The 21,836-nt window shown below is 38.4% G+C and overlaps 2 protein-coding genes across 7 annotated transcripts in view; both read left to right on the top strand.

Moving 5' to 3' along the window:
- KIF2A (kinesin family member 2A) overlaps positions 1 to 21,836 on the top strand; it is a 73,756-nt gene that overhangs the window by 26,898 nt on the left and 25,022 nt on the right. For 2 of the 6 annotated variants that reach the window (XM_079795190.1, XM_079795188.1), the window contains exons 2-6: positions 12,464 to 12,558; positions 13,273 to 13,392; positions 16,644 to 16,698; positions 18,151 to 18,216; positions 18,804 to 18,904. In XM_079795190.1, the coding sequence (XP_079651316.1) occupies positions 12,464 to 12,558; positions 13,273 to 13,392; positions 16,644 to 16,698; positions 18,151 to 18,216; positions 18,804 to 18,904 (437 nt within the window). Of the gene's footprint in view, positions 1 to 12,463; positions 12,559 to 13,272; positions 13,393 to 16,643; positions 16,699 to 18,150; positions 18,274 to 18,785; positions 18,905 to 21,836 lie in introns of all 6 variants that reach the window. The other 4 variants (XM_079795189.1, XM_079795186.1, XM_079795187.1 and 1 more) reach the window with 3 other exon arrangements.
- Positions 19,108 to 21,827, top strand: LOC307109926 (ATP synthase-coupling factor 6, mitochondrial-like; the record flags this gene model as incomplete). Its single annotated transcript, XM_079788912.1, has 2 exons — positions 19,108 to 19,111; positions 19,786 to 21,827. The coding sequence occupies 2 exons, from the start codon at positions 19,108 to 19,110 to the stop codon at positions 20,115 to 20,117; spliced, it is 336 nt and encodes a 111-aa protein (XP_079645038.1). The 3' UTR covers positions 20,118 to 21,827.

Here is a 21,836-nt window from a genome sequence, read left to right as displayed (position 1 = left end):
GCAACCAAGTTATACTTTATATGCTAGACAAGGTTTATGCCAGCCTAATTAGTTGCTGGATTTCTTAGCCTCACAGCTGCTGTGAATTCAGCTGTGAACTAGAAAACATATAATAGGATCCTGTTTTCAAAGACCAAAAGACAATTGTCAGCATGTAAAACTTGTTTTTGACAGCTCAGTAAATATATGAGATTTTATGGCAAGTTAAATAGCACCAATAGCAATCTTAAGTAACCATTTTAATTTTAAAGGTTAGAAAGCCCATAAATATAGAATTCATATATTTGTTATTTTGGGTCACTGGGGCAGAGGTGGCTTGAAATCACGTTTGTTCTTCTGTTAAGTCACTTGTCGGTTTTTTATTTTAAAAAAATCGTTTGTCTCATTTACTTACAGATATTAAAAAGTTGAGATCTGAACTATTCTCCCTGTTATTTCACCATAACAAAATTACAACTTAAACTATATAAAGGTATTTTGTAAAATGAACTAAGCATAAAGTGCCTTTGAAATAAAGATTATTATTTCAAAATATTATATATTTATATGATTTGATTTAGCAGGTAACATTTTTATAAGTTATCTTGACATCTAAATTTGGGGTGAAATTTACATTTCTCTTACTTGAACCGAATGAAATTGCCATTTTTAGGTTAAAATGGTCAATTTTTTCTTAGAATTACTATGGTTCTCCTATAGTTTGATTATATTTAAACGTCTATTTTCAATAGCAGAAACCTATGATTATCCTGTTTTTATTTTTTATTTTTTATTTTTAAATGTGTTTTTTTAAATATATTGTATTCGTTTCAGAGAGGAAAGGAGAGGAGGGAGAGAGAAACATCAATGATGAGAATCATTGATTGGCTTCCTCCTGCACATTCCCTACTGGATCAAGCCCACCATGTGCCCACCAGGAATCAAACCATGACCTCCTAATTCATGGGTCAACGCTCAACCACTGGGCCACACTGGCCAGACAATAGTGTTGATTTTGCCCTAGCTGGTTTGGCTCAATGGGTAGAGCGTTGACCTGTGGACTGAAGGGTCCCAGGTTCGATTCCAGTCAAGGGCACATGCCTAGGTTGCAGACTCGATCCCCAGTAGGGGGCGTGCAGGAGGCAGCTGATCAATGATTCTCTCTCATCATTGATGTTCCTATCTCTCCCTCTCCTTTCCTCTCTGAAATCAATAAAAATATATTTTAAAAAAACAGTATTGATTTTATTTAGTAGTGTGAATTTACAGTTTTCAAATCTGACTCCCATTTTCTATTAATACTAGAGGCCCAGTGCACGAAATTTGTGCACAGGTAGGGTCCCTAGCAGCTGCCGGCCAGGGCCTCCCCCAGCTGCTGGCTGGGGGCCTCCCTTCATTTCGCGCTGCCCCCTGGTTGTCAGCGCATGTTATAGCAAACGATCAAACTCCCAAGGCAACACTTTACATATTAGGCTTTTATATAGATAGGTGACATGTGACTTAAAGATTCATTGGGCTTCTGGTTAAAATTGTACAGTGAAGTTCATGTATTGGCATCTTTCTGCCTCAGATACATAAAAGAAACCAAAAAGGCATAGCTGAGCTCAAGAACAAGATATCACCAGGGAGCAGAAATCAATTGGAAATACTAAGGGATAGGTAGAGCTGAGCAGGCAAAGATTGCAAAAGTTTGACTCTGTAGGATGATAGGGGTACCAGGAGAAAAAAAAAAAGAATCAGAAAATCAGGTTCATTGAAGACAAAGATGCCAGTAAAAAATTGCTGCTGATTTGCTCCCTGGAGCTAAGTTTATACAAATTTTCCTCCAAGGGAGGCAGTCCAGTGCAATTACAGGGGTGATACTCAATCACTGAGTACTGGAGAAGTCATAACAATTATTTGTGGCTTTATTTAACCTGGAATGGCTTCTCAATTTTAGAAATAAGGGAAATTAGAAAATAGTTTGAATTGAATAATAACAATACTACATATACAATGTGTAAGATGCTGCTAAAGCATTTCTTGGAGAGAAATGAGTAGTTCAAATGCTTATGAAGAAAAAAGGATAAAGATGAGGAATCCATCTTAAGAATTTAAGGAAAAAATGGCAAAATCTCAAAGTCTGTTGAAAGAAATACTAGTAAGAGCAGTAATTCAGTATTTAATAACACAATAAGAGGTCTCAATGAAACCAAGTGTGTTCTTAGAAAGGATAAAATTGACAGATCTTAAGTGATACTTATCAAGAAAAAAGTTGAAAAATTAGGAATGAAAAAGTGACTGTCATTACAGATGCCCCATGCATTCAAACATAATTATGAACAACTTTATGATCCAAATGTAAATCTTAAAAAAAGTGAAATTATCAAAACAGTTAAGAATAGAAAACTACAATAATCCCATAGTTATTAGGTAAATCAAATCTTCTCACAAATAAAACCCTAAGTCAAGATGGTTTTAACCAGTTCCTACCAAACCAAAGTTCAATTAGTTCCAATTTTGCACTAATGATTCCAGAATAAGATTGGTATGAGAAAGGAAAACTGCTTGCCAGTATTACTTTTGATTAATGATGTAAAAATCCAAAACAAAATAATTCAGTGCAATTCCAATAAAAATCCTAACTCTGTGTGTGTGTGTGTGTGTGTGTGTGTGTGTGTGTGTGTGTGTGTGTGTGTGTTTTAGGTTATTTGATTTTTGGAACTTGACAAGATGATTCTAAAATTTATAGACATGCAAAAAGCTAAGAATATCAAACTTTCGATGAACCAAATAGGCAGGAAGACTTATTTTACCAGATAGCAAGACTTATTACAAAGCTATAATAATTAAGACAATATAATTTTGGTTCAGGAAAAGAGAAGTAGACTTATGCTTGCAAGTTTGAAATTTGACAAGTAGTGTTGCAAATAGATGAAGGAAGGGCTTTTCAGGATGTGGCTCTGGAACAATTTGTTTTCCATGGAGAGGGAAATGGAAATTGTGTTACCATTCTCAAAGATAAAAATGACAGTGGATTACAGTCTTGAATATAAAAGGCTTTGTAAAACTTTAGAAGAAACTAGCTTAATGACCTGAGTCTTGGAAGAATTTTGTGACATAAAAAGCCAGAATTGAGAAATACATATTTGACTTCAGTAAAATTAAGAACTTTTTTTACAGCACCTTTGTTCCAAAATAGCAGAAACACAACAAATGTCCATCAGCAGAAGAATAAATTTTGGCATATTCATATATACTGAAAATGAGTGAATTATAGTTATATACAACATAAATGCATCTTTGAAAAATAGTGTTGTCAACTTACACCATATACAAAAATAAGCTCAAAATGGTTAAAGGACTTAAATGTAAGACAGGAAATCATAAAAATCTTAGAAGACTCCATAGGCAGCAAAATATCAGACATATGTAGTGGCAATATCTTTATCAATACAGCTCCTAGGGCAATGGAAACTAAGAAAGTAAACAAATGGGACTACATCAAAATAAAAAACGTCTGCACAGCAAAAGAAACCATCAGTAAAACAACAAGAAAGCCCACTGCATGGGGAAACATTTGCCAATGCTATCTCAGCTAAGGGTTTAATCTCCAAAATTTACAGGGAACTCATATAACTTAACAAAAAGAAGATAAACAACCCAATCAAAAAATGGGCAAAGGACCTAAATACTCAACACTTTTCAAAAGAGGACATACAGAAGGCTCAGAGACATATGAAAACATGCTCAAAGTCACTAATCATCTGAGAGATGCAAATCAAAAAGATAATGACATATCATCTCACACCTGTCAGAAGGGCTTTCATCAATAAATCAACAAATGACAAGTACTGGGAAAGATGTGAAGAAAAAGGAACCCTCATGCACTGCTGGTGGGAATGCAGACGGGTGCAGCCACTGTGGAGAATAGTATGGAGTTTCCTCAAAAAGTTAAAAATGGAACTCCCATTTGACCCAGTAATCCCACTTCTAGGACTATATCCTAGAAAGCAGAAACACTAATCAGAAAGGATATATGCACCCCTATGTTCATAGCACAGTTTACAATAGCTAAGATTCGGAAACAGCCTAAGTGCCCGTCAGATGAGTGGATTAAAAAACTGGTACATCTACGCAATGGAATGCTACGCTGCTATAAAAAAGAAGGAACTTTTGCTATTTGCAACAGCATGAATGGAACTGGAGAGCATTATGCTAAGCGAAATAAGCCAGTTGGAGAAAGATAAATATCATATGATCTCATACTAGTAGGTGGGATATAAGGAACAACATAAACTGATTAACAAAAATAGATCCAGAGACAAGGTAACATTGAACAGACCACCCAACCTCAGAGAGAAGGCAGGGAGAGGGGCCAGTTAGAGATCAACCAAAGGACTTGTATGCATGCATATTAGCAAAACCAATGGACACAGACACTGGGGTGGTGGGGTCTTGTCCTGGGGCGTCGGGGGAGGGGAGTGGAAGGGGGCATCAATCAGGGGAAAAGGAGACATATGTAATACTTTAAACAATAAAAAAAAAAGAAAAATAGTGTTGTACAAGTCTTAAATAACTGTCAGCTAAAAGTAGGCAAACTCAACATTTTTGTGTGTTACATTTGTAAGTGGTAAAACTGCAAAGAAAAGCCACTGTACGATTATCTCAAATAACAGATAGTGACCCTTCTGGTGGCAGGGAAAATGGGAGGGGGAAGGAGACCCATTTAAGGAGGGGACATAATGAGGTTCAGAGGTATTGTTTCTTAAACTGGTGGTAGTGGATACACAGGTGTTCTATTTTTTTTTTTTAACGTAGAAGTATTTATGATATAATTCACAATGAAGTATATAGGGAATCAGTGTCAAAGGGCATTGTTAGTGAGGATGAAGTACAGGAATTTTCTCAAACCAGAAAAATGGGTTGGTATTTGGAGGGCCATATGGGAAGATAGTCTCAGATTCTAGGGAAAGATATGTCCAATCCCGATTTGTCTCTGAGATGTAGTTCTGTATCTGTAGTTGTCTTACTAATACCCGTGCATGATTCCTATTAACAACTGAGACTTAGGATAAAGTATCTTATTGTTCCGCCATTAGTATCATTTTCACAGTCATCCAAGCTCAAACCTTTTCTATTATATCTGTGTTAACACTAATCTATTCCTTTGAAAAATCTCGTGTAGATCTGTTCCTCTTTTTTTTTTTTAATATATTTTATTGATTTTTTACAGAGAGGAAGGGAGAGGGATAGAGAGTTAGAAACATCGATGAGAGAGAAACATCGATCAGCTGCCTTCTGCACACCTCTTACTGGGGATGTGCCCGCAACCAAGATCCCGGAATCGAACCTTTCAGTCTGCAGGCCGACGCTCTATCCACTGAGCCAAACCGGTTAGGGCTTTATTTTATTATTTAACACCTTTGTTAATGGGTGCTTACTCTGACTTTTGAAAAAAATCAAATTGTAAATTTTTATTACAATTAAAAATGAGGTATTTGAGTATATCTTAATTGAACCATATATACAACAGTTGGTTTTAAAAACTTTAAAGGCATATTGGGGAAAGTCAGGCTTAAAACAAAGTTTTTAGAGACATCTTTTGGTAAAAATAATAAAAATTCCATGCTGCATAGGAACTGCAGATATTTCTGCTAATCTGATCCAGTGGCAAAAAGCAATCACCTAAGATTTTATTCAGCTCCCGACCTTTTATTCATTTCTTATTGACAGAATTTTATATTTATTTCTTCTTGAATGAATAAACTGAACCATGATGGCAATAAGTCAACAGTTTCTCAGTCCTGCCTTGCTAAACTTCTAGAGTTTAGTCTTAACTGGTGGACTAGCTGGTTTTAACTCTGCTGCTTGTAGCTTAAGGTTTTCTGAGTGTCTTCATTGGTAATTGAAGTTGTGGAGGTACCAGTGTTGAGACTATTGCCAGTACTATGTGTTCTCTCTTTGATTTTCTTTATCCTCTTCATTGCTAATTTCTCTAGGCTGTTTTTGGAGTTTAAGGTCCCTGTGAAATTATGACCTGTAGTCCTAATACAGATTTTGTCCCTCTGGTTTGCCTTTTCTCACACACCTAGTTATCAGTACACTATGTCACCCCTCCCTCCTTAGGAAATAGAGATACTGTGGTAGATGCTTAACTGTAGGAATGGTGGTGTTGGTCTTCGCTTTTGGTATATGCATACACTTTTCCCATTTTTGTTATTTTGGTAATTCTATTGGTAATTGCATGAAAACCCCTACCTGTATTCCTTTCTTCAACAACTTCAACCACAGCCTCTTCATGTCCTCCAGGAAGTTATTCTCTGATAGTCTGGTGTAGTCTTCTTTGGGGTCATTTCCTAATGATGGAATTATATCAGTGTCATATTAAACCATTTCATTTACCCCAAAACCTTTGCTGTAATCTTCTTGTCCCCACTAGTGGGTATTACTGTTGTGAGGTTGCCAGGGGTGGTGGGGTGGGGGAGAGAGGCTGCTGGGTCTCAGCTTCACTACTCATGTTGTGGAGATGGTGGTAAAGGTGGGGCTTGATGCAAGCAGTGGTAGCTCCTCCTAATACAGTGATGGTGGCCAGCAGGGCAGCTCATGTCTCTGCTGTCCATTCTCCATTTCTACTACAATTAAACTCAATCTTTCTCTTTTTCATATCCAGTGACAATATTGTAGATGCACTGCTTGGATCTCCCTTTAAGAAAGAACTTCTTTAGCCCTAGCCAGTTTGGCTCAGTGGATAGAGCGTTGGCCTGCAGACTGAAGGGTCCCAGATTCTATTCTGGTCAAGGGCACATGCCGGGGTTGTGGGCTCGATTCCAGTAGGGGGTGTGCAGGAGGCAGCCGATCAATGATTGATGTTTCTATCTCTCTCCCCCTCTCCCTTCTCTGAAATCAATAAAAAATATTTAAGAAAGAAAGGAAGAACTTCTTTTACGCCAGGGAGTGCATTTAGATGACAGACTTCAGCTGTTAATACCTTTAGGCTCCTTAATTTTTTAAAGAATAATTTATTATAGAAAGTACTAGAGGCCTAGTGCACGAAGTTCGTGCACGGGGTTAGGGGGTGTCCTTCAGCCCAGCCTGCACCCTCTCCAATCTGGGATCCCTTGAGGGATGTCCGACTGCCCGTTTAGGCACAATCCAGGACTGCTGGCTCCCAACCACTCGCCTGCCTGCCTGCCTGCCCCTAACTGCTTCTGCCTGCCATCCTGATCACCCCCTAACCACTCCCATGCCAGCCCGATTGCCCCTAACTACCCTCCCCTGCAGGCCTGATCACCCCCAACTGCCCTCCCCTACAGGCCTGGTCGCCCCCAACTGCCCTCCCCTACAGGCCTGGTCTCCCGCAACTGCCCTCCCCTACAAGCCTGGTTGCCTCCAACTGCCCTCTGCCAGCCCGGTCACCCCTAACTGCCCTCCCCTGCAAGCCTGGTCCCTCCCAACTGCCCTCCTCTGCTGGCATGATTGCCCACAGCTGTCCTCCCCTGCCAGCCATCTTGTTGCAGCCATCTTGTTCTACATGGGGGCAGCCATCTTTGACCACATGGCAGCCATCTCGTGTGTTGGAGTGATGGTCAATTTGCATATTACTCTTTTATTAGATAGGATTACAGATGTCCCATTTTCCCCCCATTGATGTCCTCCCTCCTGACTCCCCATAGGCCTTCACTATACACTCCTTAGCTTTTGAGTTGAGGTCTTGCTTTTCCTGGGAGTCCTTAGCCAGTGACTGAGCACCCTGTGGGTACTAGGATATTTTTCTTTTGGCCCAGTGTGGGACTCCTCCAATTAGCAGTCTTTGCTCTGGAGCTCCTTGTTGGATTGGCCAAGACTTTGTCACATCTGTATCAAGGTCTGAGGCTCTCTCTGCTCAAACCTGCATTTATATCTGTTGGTAATTGCATGGAAACACCATCTGTACTCCTTTCTTCAACAACCTCCACAGGTTTTGGATCTCTATCATGATATGAAAGTCCATGCCCAGTCCTATTTTTTCGTTCTTTTAACTTTCACAATAAACATCTTATTCTGTCTCAACATCTGCTTCCCAGAGGACCCAAATGATATGTAATACATAGCACTTCTACTGGTTATTTACTTAATTTCTGTCCAAATCAAATTGCAGTGAGTATTTCTTTAATTTTTTAAGCCCCTCTTTTGTGTCCTCCCAGTACTTTTCAGCTCATCATTTTCCTCCCCCCAAACATCTGCCTCTCCTCTAAAGTCTGCTTACCTCAGTAAATGGCACCAGTATCTACTCTTTTGCATTTACATTTTGTCTTTCACATTTAAGTCCTTGATCTATCTAGAACTTTTGAGGGGTGACAGGGTGGGAGAGTATTGTTTGAGATAGGGAGCAGGCAGTAAAATGGAGAATTACCAGTCAAGGATGAATAAGATCACAGAAGAAATGAGTGGTCAGATCATGTAGGGGTTTGTTATATAGGTCATGAAAAGATCATTGGAAGAACTTTGGTTTTTACTCTTGTGTGAGATGGGGAGCCATAGAAAGTTTTGAGCAAAGGGGTATAATATAATCTGACTTAGTTTTTACTAGAAATGTATAGGCTTTCTATGGAGAATAGACATAAGGGCAAATAGGGTGGAAGCAAGGAAACTGACAAGTTGGGAGAGAATCTAAGATAGAGGCATGGGTGGCTTGCACCAAGTTGCTTGCAGAGGAACCGTTAAGAATTGATTGTCTGCGGCTAAGACTTGGGAATCATCATTTTATTTTGAAAAAGCTCCCTAGGAGTTTCTGATGTACAGTGGTTTGAGAATCTATGCTACAGTTTATAAATTTTTTCAGGTGTGTTTTACATAGGCTTCTTCATCAGCTTAATATGAGGAAGTAGAGAAGCATAGTAATAATAGCAGATTTTGCATTTGAACAAGGTTCAAATCTATGCTAATCAGCTACTTATGAGGTTCAGTTTTCTCATTTTTAAAATGGAGATGTATACTTGATAGGTATATTTATTACATTTAATGAACCATTATAGATTAAATGAGCTCTTCCGTGTTGTCATACATGCTTATTAGAAAGTAGTTTAAAGAAAGATCTGGCCTATCAGATTGGTAAAAAATTTTAAGCTAATGTTCAGTTTCCATGAGGATGTGGAGGAATAGGTCCCATTGTTGGTGGGAAGGTAAATGGAGGGCATTTTTAGAATATCAGTGTCAATTTATTTGACACATTAATTTTGCTTGTAGAAATTTTATTTATGGAAACATTCCACACCTGTGTACAGATACTCAGTGTAATATATTTTAATGGCAAACAGTTGAAAAAAATTTTAATTTCGCTTAGTAAAGAAATAATTAAATTGTAATAAATTTCTTTTATGGAATGCTATACAATTATTTAAATTACTAGTAGCCCGGTGCATGGAATTTGTGCACATTAAAAGGGAATTAGAGGAAATATTTTAATATTGCTGTTTGCCCTTTCTCTATAATAGAAGTGTCAGAGATGAAAGAAAATTAGTAAAATGTATATGAAAATCTTCCTCCTGTCAGAGTCTGGAGCGCGCCGCAGGACCTAGAGTCAAGTCCCTGCTCACCACCTGCACACACTTCAAAAACGCAGGAGACCCAGACCCTGCCGGCCCCACCCCTATTGGGTGAGACCCAGACCCAGCCAGCCCCACCCCAGTCAAGCCCCTCCTGGTGGGGGGGCGCAGCCTCAGGTCCCCCGGCCTGGCGCTGGGGCAGGGGGCGCGGCCTGAGGTTCCCCCAGCCAGGCACTGGGGTTGGAGGGGCATGGCCTGAGGTCCCCCGTCAAGCCCCGCCAGGGGGGCGTGGCCTGAGGTCCCCATCAAGTCCCGCCGGGCAAGGGGCACTGCCTGAGGTCCCTGTCAAGCCCTGCTGGGCGGGGGGCGCAGCCTGAGGTCTCCCAGCCTCGTGCCGGGGTTGGGGGCCCAGCCCGAGGTCTCCTGGCCTGGGGCAGGGGGCACGGCCTGAGGTCCCCTGTCAAGCTCCACCGGACAAGGGGCACAGCCTGAGATCCCCCGTCAAGTCCCACCAGGTGGGGGGGCATGGCCTGAGGTCCCCCGTCAAGCCCCGCCAGGCGGAGGGCGCAGCCTGAGGTCTCCCGGCCCGGGGCAGGGGGTGCAGCCTGAAGTCTCCCAGCCCCGCACCAGGGTTGGGGGCGCAGCCTGAGGTCTCCCAGGCTGGGGGAGGGGGCACGGCCTGAGGTCCCTCACCCTAGCCAGGTGCCATGCAGCCTCAGGTCCCCGCTGTTTGGTCGTGATGTTATGGTATCCCGGCTAATTTGCATATCCCTCTATTTTTCATATATATATGATATATATGATGGTTACTAGTATGTTGGTCTGTCATTGAAATATTGCCAGTATATATTTTAGTTTTTTCGTGTTTGTTTTTTTTTTAATAAATCTTTATTGATTTCAGAGAGGAAGGGAGAGGGAGAGATAGAAACATCAGTGATGAGAGAGAATCATTGATTGGTTGCCTCCTGCATATCCACTACTGGGGATCAAGCCCTTGACCAGAATCGAACCTGGGACCCTTCAGTCAGCAGGCTGATGCTCTATCCACTGAGCCAAACCAGCTAGGGCTATATTTTAGTTGTTTTTTTTTTAAAAAAACAATATATGACTTGAAAGTATTTATATCTTCAATACTTGAATTTTTGAAACAAGATTATATTTACTCTTCAGATTTTTATGTGAGACCATATAGAAAAGATATTGATAAGTGTTCATGTTTCTTTAAGATACTGTATGCTTTTTTTCCCCCAATAATACTGTTTATGTGTTATATACCAGGGGTATTTTTCAGCTATTTAAAGAAATACAAATTATCCTAAAGTAAATTATAGATGTTCCAAGGACTTTATTTAGGGAATACATACGAAAATTTGATATGTATTCCTGAATATGTTCAGCATTTTATTAGATAATATTAAAGATGCAGCTGGGTAATAGTTTCTATCCATACTTGACTAATAATCAAATGAGTGGGTACAGTGAAAGCAGATGAAATAAGTAAAATATATAATTGTATGTGTATATATATGTATATGTGTACATATATATGTATGTATGCAGTTGACCCTTAAACAACATAGGTTTGAACTGCACAGATTCACTTATACATAGATTTTTTTTTCCCCCACTAAATACTTTTCTAAGCTACAGATTTTGGTATCCAAAGTCTGGGAACCAATACCCTACAGCAGTGGTCGGCAAACTCATTAGTCAACAGAGCCAAATATCAACAGTATAACGATTGAAATTTCTTTTGAGAGCCAAATTTTTTAAACTTAAACTTCTTCTAACTCCACTTCTTCAAAATAGACTCGCCCAGGCTGTGGTATTTTGTGGAAGAGCCACACTCAAGGGGCCAAAGAGCCGCATGTGGCTCGCGAGCCGCAGTTTGCCGACCACGGCCCTATAGGTACCAAGGGACAACTAGGTTCAAAAGTGACAATCAGTAGGTATTAAATAAGCTATGATAAACTGGATTATTATGTAATAATTTAAAATAATTATGAAGGCCCTGGCCATTGTTGTTCAGTGGTTAGAGTGCCCACACATCAAAGGCTCACAGGTTCACTTCCAGATGTAGGGTTGTGTCTGGGTTGTGGGTTCATTCCTGACCATGTCTGGGAGTGTGAAGGAGGCAATTAATTGATGTGTCTTTCTTACATCAATGTTTCTCACATCCATGTTTCTCTCTCTCTCCCTCTCTGCTGCTCTCTCTCCCTCCTCCCCTCCCTCCATCCCTTCCATTTTCTTTGAAAGCAATGCGGGTGGCAGGGGGGGTGGATATCTTCAGGTGAGGATTAAAAATAATAATAATTACTTAGATGTATAGTTATTAACAGGTAAGATCCACACCTATTAAGAGAGGGAAAACCAGTTTAATACATAAAATATAATGTTCTTTCTTCACATGGTAAATACTAGAGTCAGCAGAGAAAATAAGGAGTAGAATTGATTTTGATAGGCCAAATGCAGAAAAAGAGCATTTTAGATTACAGTTCCCAACCTTTTCGGACTCTGATTTCTTTTCTCAATAATTTATATTCATATCATTATTTTGTATAATATGATAATGATTTTTAAGTAAAAAGTATTTTGTATCAGTATAGTATTAAAAATTGCTCTAAGAATTTGTATTCAATGTTCAACAGAGTCATTGTTGACTTACATAGTAAGGAAACTTTTTAATAATTATAACTACTTAACAGTATAAAATTTCAGGTATTCTATGTCATGGTGTAACCATTTATCATGTATGCTGAAAAAGTGTAATCCAGTGTCTTGAGTTCCTGGTTTTGACAAGTAGCAGATTGATTTGCTACTCAGTGTTCATTCCCTAATCCCCAAAGTGTGTGGGAAATGCCTTGTAAGAAAAGCAGTATGATAGTCTTACTAGTTTGTAAATTATAAAATTGTATTTGACAGTGTTAGGCATTCTATAATTTATGACATTTTAAAAAATTATATTTTATCCTTCTTAGGCCGAATACATCAAGCAATGGTAACATCTTTAAATGAAGATAATGAAAGTGTGACTGTTGAGTGGATAGAAAATGGAGATACAAAAGGCAAAGAGGTAAGATCAATCACTGAATTAAATCTTATTTTTAGACCTATTATTACTTTTTTTAATATAAAGCAAAACAGAAAACTATATAATTTTTATATAGTACGTGTGTCATTCCTTTAATAGCATTCAACTGATTTTAAAAAAAGTCACTCAAACAAAGGTCGGTTTCTCCTGTATATCTTATGTGATTGGACATATAATTAAGACCACAAAATTCAATCTTAAGAGAGATTCTTGCCCTAGCTGGTGTGCCTCAGTGGTCAGCCTGTACACCAAAAGATCTTGGATTTGATTCCTGGTCAAGGGCATGAACCTGGGTTGCAGGTTCAAACCCTGGCCCTCGTTGGGGTACGTGTGGGAGGCAACATGTCTCTCTCACATTGATGTTTCTGTCTCACATCAATGTGTCTGTCTCTCACATCAATGTTTCTGTCTCCTTCCCTTCCTCCCTCCCTTCCACTCTAAAAATCAATGGAAAGGGGTGGGGAAAAAAATAAATAAATAAAAATCAATGGAAAAAATAGCCTCAGGTGAGGATTAACAACAAAAAAAGAGAGATTCTTTAAATATATGTGGGTTATAATTTTAGATAATCTAGCTTCTGAAGTAGTACCATTCATTAGGCTAAAATTATTTAACTTTTATTCTTTGTAAGTTTATTTGAAAAATAAGAGCTTAATTGTCAAAATACACTGAAAACACATGTGGTTTTTAAAACAGATTGACTTGGAGAGCATCTTTTCACTTAACCCTGACCTTGTACCTGATGAAGAAATTGAACCCAGTCCAGAAACACCTCCACCTCCAACATCCTCAGCCAAAGTAAACAAAATTGTAAAGGTTAGTGATGAAAATTCAGAGCTGTGTTTGTGTTATGGTTTGAAATTGGCATGCTGTGGGAGTACTTTTTTTTTTTCAATTTTTTTATTAAGGTATTATATGTGTACATATCTTACCATTGCCCCCCCCCCCCAACCCCACTCCCATATATGCCCTCGCCCCCCAGGGGAGTACTTTTTTAAGTATTTGTTTTTTTAAAAAAAACCTTAATGCTTTCTGCTATTCAAATGCATATACTATATAATAAACCGGTAATATGCAAATTGACCCTCACGCCATAACGCTGTCACAAGATGGTGGTGCGCACAGCGGGGGTGAGGCTGGCAGCCGCTCCGCACAGCTTCCACCAGGATTCCTGCGTGCGCGCCGCAGGGGTGGGGCCCAGTGGCCGCTGCGTGCGGCCCGGAGGCGGGGCAACAGGGCAGCACTCCAGGACTTGGGGCCATCCCACAGCACACTGGCCATGGAGAGCGGGATTCTGGTACTCGGGACAGTCCCATGGCGCGGGGGGTGGGGGGTTCCCTGGTCTCACGCAATTTCTCACAACGGGTCACTAGTATGTGTGTGTGTATATATGTATGTAAATACACACACACACACCCCCACATATTTTCAAGGATTGAGGTTGTCTAATTCACGATTACAACAATCCTATATAATAAAGAGGTAATATGCAAATTGACCATCACTCCAATACACAAGATGGCTACCACAAGATGGCCAGCAGGAGAGGGCAGTTGTGGGCGATCAGGCCAGCAGGGGAGGGCAGTTGGGGGGGGGGACCAGGCTTGCAGGGGAGGGCAGTTGGAAGCAACGAGGCCTGCAGGGAAGGGCAGTTAGGGGCAACCAGACCTGCAGGGGAGGGCAGTTGCGAGCAACCAGGTCTGCAGGGGAGGGCAGTTAGGGATGACCAGGCCTGCAGGGGAGGGCAATTGGGAGGGACAAGGCCTGCAGGGGAGGGCAGTTGAGGGGGACCAGGCTTGCAGGGGAGAGCAGTTGGGGGCGACCAGGCTGGCAAGGGAGGGCAGTTAGGGGTGACCGGGCTGGCAGGGGAGCAAGTTGGGCGTCGATCAGGCTGGCAGGGGAGTGGTTAGGGGGTGATCAGGCTGGCAGGCAGAAGCGGTTAGGGGCAGGCAGGCAGGCAGGCGAGTGGTTGGGAGCCAGCAGTCCTGGATTGTGAGTGGGATCCCACATTGGAGAGGGTGCAGGCTATGCTGAGGGACACACACACACACACACCCTCGTGCACGAATTTCGTGCACCAAGCCTCTAGTCATAAAATAAAATCCTTGCCCTGCGGGCATGATTCAGTGGTTGAGCTTCGACCTATTGAACCAGGAGGTCACGGTTCAAGTCCAGTCAGTGCATATGCCTGGGTTGCAGGCTCGATCCCCCATTTGAAGTGTGCAGGAGGCAGCTGATCCATGATTCTCATCATTGATGTTTCTATCTTCCTCCCTTTCCTTCCTGCTCTGAAATCAATTAAAAAAAAACAAACAAACACCTTTTTTAAAAATCCTATAAATTCCTTGCCTGATTAGGGTCTTTCCTAAGACTTAAAGCTTCTCAGGAGTTACAGGTCAAAACAATTTACTTATCGGTATTTGTTGAATGAATACAAATGACTTTGATAAAGAAAGAAGGACTGTTTTTATTCATAATAAAGTTTCACTCCAGTTGTCTTATCAGTGAAGATAAACTTTAAAATATGCTATATCCTCTCCAACAGTTTTATCTTTATAAAAAAAAGTCATGTTATTTTTATTATTTTAAAAGATAATTCCTTTTCATTGCTATTGAAACTTCTCACTGTTAAAATTTTGGGTCAAAATACAACTCTTTTTCAACCAGGTAGTCCTTCAAAGTTGTTGAATCTACAGTTTTTTTGTGTTCAACTCAACAAGTATTTGCTGATTTTTCTACAGTGTTGATTTTGTCACCTATAAAGATGAATGTGACATGGCTTTAACCCTATTGGAACTCGCTTTCAGGGAAGACATACATAGAAGCTTAACAATTACCAGCAAAACCTGCTTTTTAAACCATGCATATGAACATAAGGCAGATTTTCAGTTCATAGGATTTCAGCATATTGAGAGTCACTGCTTAGGGGTCATTAGTTACCGTTTGTAAACAGACTATTTTTCATATTTGGCTTCAGAACCTGAAGGATCTTCATAGTTTACACTTCTGGATATGTCATTAACAACATTTGCAGTGCCTTAGAATCATCTGGAAATGTTTTTAAATTACTGATTCCTAGGCCTGCTCCAAGAGATGGTTTTATTTTGTCTAAAGAAAGACTCTAGCAATAATACATTTTTTAAATGTATTTTTATTGATTTCAGGGAGGAAGGGAGAGGGAGAGAGAGAGAAACATCAATGATGAGAGAATCATTGATCCGCTGCCTCCTGCACGTCCCCTACTGGGGATCAGGCCTGCAACCTGGGCATGTGCCCTTGACCAGAATCGAACCCGGGACCCTTCAATCCACAGGCAGATGATCTATCCACTGAGACAAACCAGCCAGTGCGCAATAATAACTTTTTAAAAGTACCCATCTGATTTGAATGTACAGTTAGTGCTGAGAACCACTGCATTATTTCGCATCTTTTTTTTTTTTTTTAGGTAAATAAAATGAAGGTCTTCGTAAATAAATAATAGGACCAAAAAATTGCTTCCCTAATCTATGCAGTCTTTGAAAGTCTATGAAACCTTTTCATATAACTAACTGTTCATCTCATAGTATTTTGATCTTTCAGTTTAACAATGGGCTATAAGTTGTCTAAAATTAGTATTTCATTAATTTCCCCCTGGCATCCAAAGATGAAATGTGTTACATAGTTTTGGCAGGATAGCATGATGATTAAAAGTGCACCCTTGAATGAAATTACTTAACTTCTCTTTGCTTCAGTCTCCTTGTCTATGAAACTGGAATAGCAATAATAATGAACTCATAGGTTTGTTGTGAAGATTAAGTGAATTTTGTTGTGAAGATTAAGTGAATTAATACATATAAAATCCTTAGAGCAGTACCTGGCTCATTATTTCTGAATATTTTGGGGGCAGAGAATACTCATAAACTTGAATATTAATAGCAGTAATTCATTAGAAGATTATTTGCAGCTTTTCTCCATTTAGTTTTAAATTATTATATGTCTGCTTATTTTTATTTAATTAAACAAAACTGATTATGATATATTGATGAGGAATAAAGAGAGAAAGTTAAATGAACATTTCTCTTTCATAGAATCGACGGACTGTGGCTTCTATTAAGAATGACCCTCCTCCAAGAGATAATAGAGGTAAAGTAAAAAGTTATTAATTTTGCCTATTGGCCCTGACAAGGTAAATTAAAACTAAATATTACCCTTGAAACATTGTTCTCAGTCTGCTGAGATTCTGCTCCCAGGCATGTCCAGTTTGGCTCAAATAAATTCTAATAAACTAATAAAAACGTTCTTTAAAAAAGGCAAATATTACTCTTGGCTTTATTATTTATTTAAACTTTACATGGCTAATTTTAAGATTGGTATCTTCTTGATTTCCAAATATAATGTTGATAATATAAAAATTATTTATAAATTTACAAAACTCCATGATATATGCAATATTTGATTCATCTCATTTGCCCAATAGTTTTTCAGATTTGAATGTGTTGTGACAAAGAAGAGAATGGGAAAGTATTCTATTGATTAATTTCATAAAATTTTGACATTTTATATAATTTTTTGGCTAACAGATTTCCAAAAGGAGTCATGGGTATCTTTGGAGTCAGCTTAAAAAAAAAGTTGAACAGGTATAAATTTCAGTTAATGGCAGGTCTTCCATATATTTTCAGCCAGGAAATGTAAAGCATAGTTAATTTCTTGTTTACTATTCAGCAGTTCAGAATGGTACTTTTTAATAGTGATGTTTCTCTATATGGATGGATGAGGAAGGATGGGCATAGGTATTAGAGGAGAGATCAGAAGTAGAGGTAAAGTTCTGTACTATGCAGTTGTGAAAATTTATATATCTTTGTAAAGTGTGACATTTATATTTAATTAATAATTCCTTGCCAAAACCGGTTTGGCTCAGTGGATAGAGCGTCGGCCTGCGGACTGAAAGGTCCCAGGTTCGATTCCGGTCAAGGGCATGTACCTTGGTTGCGGGCACATCCCCGGTAGGGGGTGTGCAGGAGGCAGCTGGTCGATGTTTCTCTCTCATCGATGTTTCTGACTCTCTATCCCTCTCCCTTCCTCTCTGTAAAAAAAAAATAAATAATTCCTTTATCCACATTTATAACATTCACAATAGAAAGCTCTCTGCTTAAGATTTGTATATTTGAGGAGCAAATAATTGGATTTGGAATACAGGGAGGGTTAAAGGACTTAAGTTTTTACTTTCCATAGTTCTCAAGTATTCAAAATGAGAATGCATTTAAAATTTATATTTTGTACACTTATATTTTTAAATGATTATTAAAAATTAAGCTTGGCTTTGGTTTTTATATAAATTATTCAGATTGAGTTTTATAGTTAAAACTACATTGGTGGCACCTAAGCCTGCACATATGCTGAAAACCTCTTAGCTTATCAGTTTATTGAATAGAATTATTATGTTTTCTGTTAATGTGCACATAAGTAGAAAAACTGACAATTTGCTAATGCAACTTTTAAGTTATCAGTTTTTTTTCAGTTACCTCTGTTCCTTTAACCAAGGTTCACCTTTATTAATTTTCTGCTCTGAATTTAAAATTTTTGTTCTACTTACAGTGGTTGGTTCTGCACGTGCACGGCCTAGTCAGCTTCCCGAACAGTCTTCTTCGGCACAACAGAATGGTAGTGTTTCAGATATATCTCCAGTTCAAGCTGCAAAAAAGGAATTTGGACCTCCTTGTATGTAAATCATGTATCAAGGATTCAGTCATTTTAGGCATACATGTATTCTCTCTTGGTCATCTTTATATATCCCCAAATGGTAAACAGTCTAATTGCAAACTTGATTGCAGATTTCATTTTACCACTGTGGAAAAAATTTTTTTCTAGTTAGTTTAGTCTATTAATTGGGTTTTTAATATATATATTTTGGAGTAAACAATTCTTATTACTATAAAATTGTAAGTATTTCAGTTGCTTTGAATTTAAAATTCTGGGCAGATGATAATTTGACATCTGTGATTCTAAACCAAGAGATGACATGTATCAATATGTTTGAGTCATTTTTCTTGACTCTTATTTGTATATTGTCCTGTTCCTAGTTTTGTTAAAGCAGCTCATTAACTAAAGTTCATGTAGTTGTTATAGGCATGTTTTGTCACTGTGTACTTTATTTTAGTTATGTGATTTAATTACACATAAAATTTTGTGTATAAGTACAATACTCTAAAAAGAAATCTATACTTCTACAGCTCATCTTTTTCTTTCAGCACGTAGAAAATCTAATTGTGTTAAAGAAGTAGAAAAATTACAAGAAAAACGAGAGAAAAGGAGACTACAACAGCAAGAACTTAGAGAAAAAAGAGCTCAGGTTTGTAACAGAAACCTATTTTGTATATGTACCAACTGAAGGTCAGACTGTCAGTGAAAGTGAGTGACTTAGGAAAAATTAGTTGAGGCGTTCATTTAAAGATTTCAATATAGTCCTTTAATTGATATTGAGGAATAATATAAACTCTCGTGAAAATAAGTTATAACAGATTTACTACATGTACTTTTCATGTTTTAGTGGGTATGTGTTAGTCCTAAAGTTTGTTCCATTTTTAAGAAGATATTGTGTTACAGAATTCTAATATAAGAATAATAGGATTTTGACTTTTTAAAAATATCTAAAACTCCATTTAGAAGAACATTCAGTTAAAGCACATGATTGCAGTATAAATTTTATTATTTTCCCATGGGCAATAATAAGGTCAACATAACACATTGAAAGTGGGAAAATTTCTTGTGTTTTGATTTATACTAGATATGAGAGTATATCTGTATTATGCCCCTCTTGTTTTTCCTTTAGATGGTAGCAAAACTTTATTAGCATTGGAAAAAAAATTGCATAGAAAATTGGTCTTTTATCTCTTTACAAGTCTGCTCACATTAAAAATTCTGTTATTATACATAAAACTCCTCCCTTGTGCTTCTATGATATACTCAGAACTTGCTTCCTGTAATAAAACATCGTATTTTTTTTATTTTTTATTTAGGAGTATTCTCAAGTGCCCTTAAGGGCATTTGAAAACAATTTTTACTCATAAAGATGTTGTGTTTGGGAATTGTAGAACCAGCATAATATTCACCCTGAGTAAATCAGCTTCTATCTGAAGGTGATCTGAGAATGACCAGTTGGGTTTTGAAATAAATAATACACAAAAGAGCTAGATCTGGGCTCTGGCAGTCGGGACTGAGTGCAAGTAACAGTCACAGTGATTCTTCAGAGGCTCTTCAAGTTCTCTTCTGTCATTCGGTCTGTAATCTCAGTCCATTTGAGGAGGAATATTGGTGTTACAGCAGTGACATTTAATAAGGAACTTGATCCTGTACAGAAACTCTTCGTGAACAAGATTAGAGAATACAAAACTAAGCGACAGTTATCTGGAGGGCCTGTTGATGCTGGTCCAGAGTATCAGCAAGACATGGAGAGGGAGCTTTTTAAGCTTAAGCAAATGTATGGTAAGGTAGACATGAATATGTTCCCAGACTTCAAATTTGAAGATCCCAAATTTGAAGTCCTAGAAAAACCCCAGTACTGAAGAAATGTAAAATTTATCTGGTCATGTGTCCTAGATAAGTTGTATAACTGATCAAAAGTATCAGAAGAAACATACATTTCAACAACTGTCTAATGTTCTTTCATTCTGATTCCAAAGAAATTATTTGGTGATTTTGAAAAAAAAAGAGCTAGATGTACTGATACTTAGCACAGATGCCACCTGGTGTCTCCTGTGGGTACTTCATAATATTTTCACATAGCTTTGTGGTATCTTAATTTGCACTTTACATAGTACTTCTCAATTGACATAGCTGGTTAATATTATTTCCTAGGAGTAAGTTTCATTAACAATTTTTAAGTTTAATTATATTCCAAGCAAAACTGCATATGGTATATGAAAAAATATGATTTCTTGAGAATGTTCAATAATTTATTACTCATGGCTGGGAGAGACTATTACCTATTGCTATTTACTATATGTTATCTGAATTTACTCAGTTTTGAAGCAAAAATGTAAATTGCAGTTGTTAAGTTTTTCTCCAGGGCTGAGTAACCAAAGAAAGAGAGGCTGCCAACTCCATCATTATATAAAGAGTTTATTGCCTGGTCATGTGGCTCAGTGGTTGAGTGTCAACCTATGAACCAGGAGGTCATGGTTCGATTCCCAGTCAGGGCACATGTTGGGGTTGCAGGCTCAATCCCTCATGTGGGGCATGCAGGAGGCAGCCAATCAATGATTCTCCCTCCTCACTGATGTTTCTCTCTCTCCCTTCCTCTCTGAAATTAGTGAAAATACATACTTCTTTGAAAAAGCCTAATTATTAAGGGAACTTACATGTGAGGTGGCCTTGGGTCAGTGGCAAGAAGACATGGATATCCATCATGTGGCAGGCGCTAAGGACTTATATAGGACAGGGCAGGATGGATGGGGTCCTGGGGTGTAACTTGCCCCAGTTGAGGGGAAAATGCCTTACATACTTGCCCAGGGCAGCGTGCCTGGGGAATAGGGGAGGAGTCAGTTTCTGAGGGAATTTAAGGGAAGCATCACTCTTCTGGCCCATGTCTAGCAGGATCTATTTGGATCTAGCAGGAGGGACAGCAGTAGTCAGGCAGGGTCAGGAAGTGGTCATGTCATAGAACAGTCTCACCTCCATAGCAGTCAGTATCCAATAATTTGAATATCAAAAGATTTTTAAAATTACCTTGGCTTTTGATTTTTTTTTAATTCCTTGTCTTATTGGTTTGGAACTGTTTTACCATGCCTTAGTTTTGTTTTTTTAAAGAGAGCCAGCAAAAATAGAAAATGAACTTAAATGAATCCATATTTCTATTTTGCTGAATCCCTGGATTAAGACTGGGAAGAAGAATCTGATTAAATGAATATTTCTAGAATTTCAGCTTTTCTAGAGATGAGTACTATTTCTCTTTTGCTCCATTTTCTAGGATAATTAAGGTATATGTATAGCAGATGAATTTTTGAATTATGTCAAGGGTGATTTTAATAATGAATGTTTGGTTTAAAATTAACAATGTGTGTAGACTTACAAAATTATATTTTTAATTTAAAAGTGATTCTTGAGCATATGACTAGTCATAACTGAAACTAAATTATATCACGTCTTCAGTTTGCGTCTGAGCTGAGCTAGGGCAAATGACATAATCTATTAGTTTAATTTTAATTTTCAAACTATCTATAGCACCAAGGCAACAAATGCTGTATTACTATAATTATAATAAATGATGATTCTCTTTATCTTCT

This window comes from Cnephaeus nilssonii (assembly GCF_951640355.1).
Source record: "Cnephaeus nilssonii genome assembly, chromosome: 2".
Taxonomy (NCBI): Eukaryota; Metazoa; Chordata; class Mammalia; order Chiroptera; family Vespertilionidae; genus Cnephaeus; species Cnephaeus nilssonii.
This window is presented reverse-complemented; position numbering and strand designations above follow the sequence as displayed.